The 5782-nt window shown below is 42.6% G+C and overlaps 1 protein-coding gene across 1 annotated transcript in view; it reads right to left on the minus strand.

Moving 5' to 3' along the window:
- The window catches only part of MRPS17 (mitochondrial ribosomal protein S17), a 6702-nt gene extending 2703 nt beyond the window's left edge, over positions 1-3999 (minus strand). The window contains exons 1-2 of the mRNA XM_018571020.1: positions 3967-3999; positions 829-971 (exon numbers count right to left, since the gene is read on the minus strand). Of these exons, the coding sequence (XP_018426522.1) occupies positions 829-951 (123 nt within the window). The 5' untranslated portion in view covers positions 952-971; positions 3967-3999. The remainder of the gene's footprint in view (positions 1-828; positions 972-3966) is intronic.
- Between the last annotated feature and the right edge of the window lie 1783 nt (positions 4000-5782).

The raw sequence follows: 5782 nt of genomic DNA on the forward strand, positions 1-5782 counted from the left end.
ATGTTGGGTATCGCCGCGCACGCCGGAGTGAGAGCAATAATTCTAGGGCCAGTATTTTGGGATATCTCTAAATTGATGACCTGTGGGGGCTTTTAAAGCGTCTTCTATGGACTTTTTAGGGTACTGGGGTTTTTCGCCGTTTTACGGATGCACGCAATTTCTAACCTGGGCATGTTGGGTATCGTTTTACTCGTTGTAACCTCATCTTTTATATTTCATTAAAAAAAATGGGTATTTTGTTGTGTTTTGGGGCATTTAATTAATTTTTTCACGAAATATTGGGGTTTAATAAGGAGTTGCGCTAATATTGCGCAACATAAAAATTTGCAACTACCACCATTATATTGTATAGGGTCTTGGCATTCAGAAAATATATAATGTTGGGGGGTTTTAAGTAATTTTCAGGCCTAAAATGTGGAATATAACATGGGTACAAAAAATAAAAAAAAAGGCCTCAGTCATGAAGGGGTTAAAATCTTCCTAGCCAGCCAGTTAGCTCCCCATGCATGCACAATAAAGACTCAATTCATGTCAACTTTAGGCACATATGCAGCCTTGAAAAGAACAGCGTCCGTGGAAGAAATGGTGGAATGTTGACCATCTGGGAAGGTTCTAAAGTGGGACCAACAGATCACACAGTGGAGATCACCAGATCCCTGCAATTTCTAAATCATATGCTAATATTAATATCAATAGAGGGAGAAGGTAAAAAGCGCACATAGCCTTTTACTAGACATTTGTAATCCAAATCTTCAGTAGGAGTTTTTCATATTTACAATATACACGGACAACACATGAGGAAAGAAAACATGAAATAGGCATATTTACCTTTAGTAAGTAATTATCGAGCACCATTCGTGTCACTCGGACTTTTGCTGTTTTAGCCATTTTTGTGCCAATTACTTTTCCTACAATCCATTTAGCATGGACAGAAGCACGTACTCCAGACATGGCGATAGGACAAGTTGTATCTAAAAAAATAAGGAAAAAAAAACCCACCATGAATGAAAAAATAATTCCTGACAGATAAAATAGGGATTCATTCAGACGGGGCATGCAGGACCTTAAAAGGGCTGATCCCGGGAGGGACAGGTGATGCGTGTAATTGCACAGCCTGTTCTTCCCTGTGGGAGTACGCAGTTGTATGCGGTCATCCGCACACCTGAACTTGCACATCTGCGTGGGTCCGAGTGTGTGTCCACGGATATGCAAGTTTGGGTGTGCGGATGACCGTGTACAGGCACGTCCTCCCACAGGGAAGAACAGGCTGCTGCGTGCAATTACACGCAGCACCTGTTCCTCTTGGGATCGGCCCGTTTATGGTTGTGCACGCCGCATGGATGAATGAAGCCTTAAAGTCAGAGGTATCCAGGAAATATTGCTACTATGTTAGAAAGTCCACTCCAAACAGGCTTGTTTACATTGCGGTTTTGGTGCATTCTGGTGCGTTCTTTTTTTTGTCTCAATGGACTTTCTAGTGCGTTCCAGTGTGTTTACATGCGTTTTGAGCCCAGCTCCAGAGAAATGAAAATGTTTCCCATGCAGAGGGGCTATCCATGCACTGCAAGGGTTAGCTGCTTGTTTCTGCCTAGGGGACAGGAAATCTGCTTTTCCCTGTCCGCTAGGCAAATATGAGGGGGGGGGGTTGGTTTTAGGGCTGCAACAACTAATCGACATAATCGATTATTGAAAAAGTTGTCAACTTTTTCAATAATCGATTAATCGGGTTCCGATTGGTTGGTCCTGTTCACGGCCCCACACACGCTGCGCGCCACACCACCTCCCCACCTCACGCTCGCCGCTGCCAGACCCGCCCGGCCGCATCCACGCTCCACACGCAGCACCTCCTTCCCGCCTCACACTCACCGCCCGCCCACATCCACGATCGGCACAGGGACGCTGGTAGAAGAAGTAAGGAGGAGCAGGTGTGGGGGGATGACAGCCGCCGATAGACAGGCCCGATCTCGGAAACAAATTGCTGGAAGACTGCTCACATAAGCCTGCACTTTCCCACACATGGTGCTCTATAATGTATTGCTGGGATAGTGGGATTTGTAGTCCTCTATAGCTGATGGAACATTGCGCTGTACTGTATATTATACAGAGCAGTATACCATCAGCTATAGAGGAATACAAATCCCAGCAATACATTATACACTGTATGTATAATGTATTGCTGGGATTTGTTGCATTCCTCTATAGCTGGTGGTATTCTGCATTGCGCTGTATAGAGGACTACAAATCCCAGCAATAGTACATTATACAGCGCAATGCAGAATAATGTACTATTGCTGGGATTTGTATTCCTCTATAGCTGGTGGTATTCTGCATTGTGCTGTATAATGTACTATTGCTGGGATTTGTAGTCATCTATAGTCGATGCCATTCTTCATCATTGCTGTATAATTTTACACTTTCCATTTCACTATATTGCACACCACTCTTTTTTTTCTTTTCTTTTTTACCTCCACCGCTCCAAGCTTGCTCCTGTGATGGACTGCAATCTCAATACAAACAACAAACTAGTAGTCGAATCACTGGAGCCATTTTTAAAAATGAATTTTATTTTTTATCCGATTAACCGATTAATCGAACTTAATAATCGGCTAACTAATCGATTTTGAAAATAATCGTTAGCTGCAGCTCTATTTGGTTTGATTTTACCTAGAGTTGGGCTTTAAAGAGGTTTTAACCTCTCAGAACTCTATCCAAAACAAATGAATGTCTTTAAACACACTTTAATGTAGGACTATTGTGTTCAGCACTTTAATAAAAGTACACCTGCACTCACAGCTTAATTTTAGTCCTCCTGCAAAGTCCCAAAAATACATCTTTGATGCTGTCAGTGCAGTCCACCTAATGCAGCTTCCTGTGATGGTGAGGTAATGATGCTGCACTGCTTCTAAATTCAGAGCAGAGTTTCCACCCTCATGTAGGCTGTGCCGGCTTACAGTACATAGAGATGAGAAGATGATGTAGGAAGTGTGCCTATCAACTCTGATTCACAAGCCTGTATATTGTTAATCATTACCTGGCCATACCTAGCACCATCCACTGCTTTCTGCATTTACAGCACTGCCTCTGTTACTGAAACCCTTCAACGGGAGCTGCAATGTCTGGGAGGGGGAGTGCAAGACACAAATATGGGTATTACCTAAGGCCCCTTTCACACAGATGCAGATCTGTGCATATCACCTATCCGTTTAGACTTACATTGGGCATCCAATCAGATATGCCTGAAAAACTGACAGGTGGACCGCCCATCTGAAAGGAGCCTATGGTGGTCTGCATGCTAGGAACCTTCACTCCTCCAGACTGACACCCACCCATCAATGCATTTTGATATTTGCATGCTTCCATCAGGGTTGAGGTCTCTTGAGAGGAGTACTAAGGCAGGGTGCTGTGATGTGTTCAGGAAGCTGTGTATAAAATCCTGCCAGCCATGATCTGTCTTCATTGTATAGATAACCACAGAGATCCAGTGATGATGTTGTCACTGGCTTTACAATTAGGTATGTCATGAAAATATAGGTATCATGTTGATGAATGGGGGATGGAGAAACCAGGCAAATCAAACTATAAGCAGATTGAACTTTAGCATTAAACTGCAGTGTATATATAATGGCAGGAGCTCAGCTGTAAGGGTAATTATTAATGGAGCCCGTGTACTGATATTTACAAAGACCTCTTTATTACCGGACATTAAACTTCCACATATATCCAACCTTACATAAAGTACACAAATAATCTTCCCCAAATGAATAGACCCTTTATGGGCTTTATATACAGTACTAGAAGGTCATCACATGGGGGAGGGACAAGTAGCAGAAATCCACATGTCACTGTAATGGACTCACAGCATAAGGAGGTAGAGAATAAGCTCGATACACACAATGACAGCTGTACACTGACACAACATCCCTAATTTCTCTGTCCACCATGACCCATCCACACTGCACAGCTTACCTGCCTGACAATCCACTCTTCCCGTCCCTCTGACCTCTGTCGCTCGTATGACGTCACACACATCACACTCTGCTAGTACATCGGCAGCCGTGTGTGCTCTCACAGCGCCCCCTGCTGCTCCTTCTGTATATTACATGTCAGTCAGGGCTGCGCACAGTAATACTCATATTTATGTTCAGGATATCATTTATAATTGTTTTAATTAAGAAAGACATAGTAAATAAAATTTAAAAATACCTTCTTTTGAGCCATCATGTCAAAAAAAATCATATGTGGCTTGTAAAATTACCTAAAACCCCGGAAATATTATAGGGTAAATAGAAAAACACAAACAAAAATAGATGTTTTAGACTAAGCCCTCATGGGCAGGGCCCTCCTTACATAACTGTAATGTCTTCCTTATATTGTAAAGCGCTGCACAAACTGTTGTCCCTATATAATAATAATAGATGTTGAATTGCACATACAAAGAATCTTGTATGATACAAAGCTTGTTAAACACATTATAGTGGACAACCTAAGGGTCCTGTGTCAACCGGCTTTGGCCTTGTGTCAATGGATTTGTGTCAATTAGAGATGCACCATTACCGATACTAGTACTCGTACTTGCCCAAATGCTCCGATACGGGATCCCGGCCGATCAGGAAGCCAGGCGGCGGGTAACTGGCCCGGAAGTCGAGCCTGTTTGGCAGGCTCGATGCTGATTGGCTGGAAAACTAGCTTCCCAGCTAATCAGCATCAAGCCAGCCAAACAGCATGGTGCCAGCTTCCCAGCCAATCAAGAAGCCGGGTGGCGGTTAATGACACGCTGCCCGGCTTCCTGATTGGCCAGGAAGCTGTCACCATGCTGTTTGGCTGGCTCAATGCTGAATGGCTGGGAAGCCAGCTTCCTGGTTAATGAGCATTGAGCCTGCCAAACAGCATGGAGCCGGCTTCCCAGGCAATCTGTGACACGCCGCCCAGCTTCCTGATTGGCCAGGAAGCTGCCTCCATGCTAGCTGGAGTACTCGGTATCGGCAAGTACGGAAAGATAAATATCGAAACTTGATACCGAAAAAACGGTATTGGTGCATCTCTAGTGTCAATGGATTCAGTTTTATATTAGTTTGAGACAAGTTCTGAGATCAGATTCAGAATTCATAAACAGGTCTATTTCTCAGGGCTTCGTCAGATGTTGGTAGGGGGCAATTACTCAGTGTTTTTATTTCCTCAACACTTGTGTTGCTGTTAACCCCTTCGGTGCTTAAGTGGAGCGAGTGGTGGTATCATCATGCATACTTAAAACATCAACCTTAATCCTGGGTGAAAGATATTTAACCGTGCATATGGTCCCTAATTGACTACATAATTATGAAGACTCTAGTCTAAAGAACAGTTTGTATACTACATAGTGTGATATAATTAGTAAAATGAATGAAATTATTCGATTATTAGATTCAATATTTCGAATTTCAACATAGGAGTACATTTAAATAATAAGAATTAATGAGGATTAACCCTCTATGATGTTGGTTTCAAGATTTAACAATTTAAATTGTGAACTTTCTATTCCCTGTGATATTGCTGGTAAACATAACAGAACATAGAAGGGCTGGGGGGCTTAAATCTAAGAGAAGACCATAGATTTCCTAAATAAGAATAAACGGGATAAGAGTTAAAGGAAGACTTGTAGATTACATTCATTGTTAAGTCCATATGGAACCATCGTGTTCAACTTGAAAATCCAAATTTTTTCTTTCTGGAGCAAGATCGTATTGAAATCGCCCCTGCGTGCTGGTAATTTTAGTGCATATATTCACTTAACTCTTATCCCTGT

Source organism: Nanorana parkeri, unplaced genomic scaffold (genome assembly GCF_000935625.1).
Source record: "Nanorana parkeri isolate BGI_ZX_2015 unplaced genomic scaffold, ASM93562v1 scaffold1654, whole genome shotgun sequence".
In the NCBI taxonomy this organism is placed as follows: Eukaryota; Metazoa; Chordata; class Amphibia; order Anura; family Dicroglossidae; genus Nanorana; species Nanorana parkeri.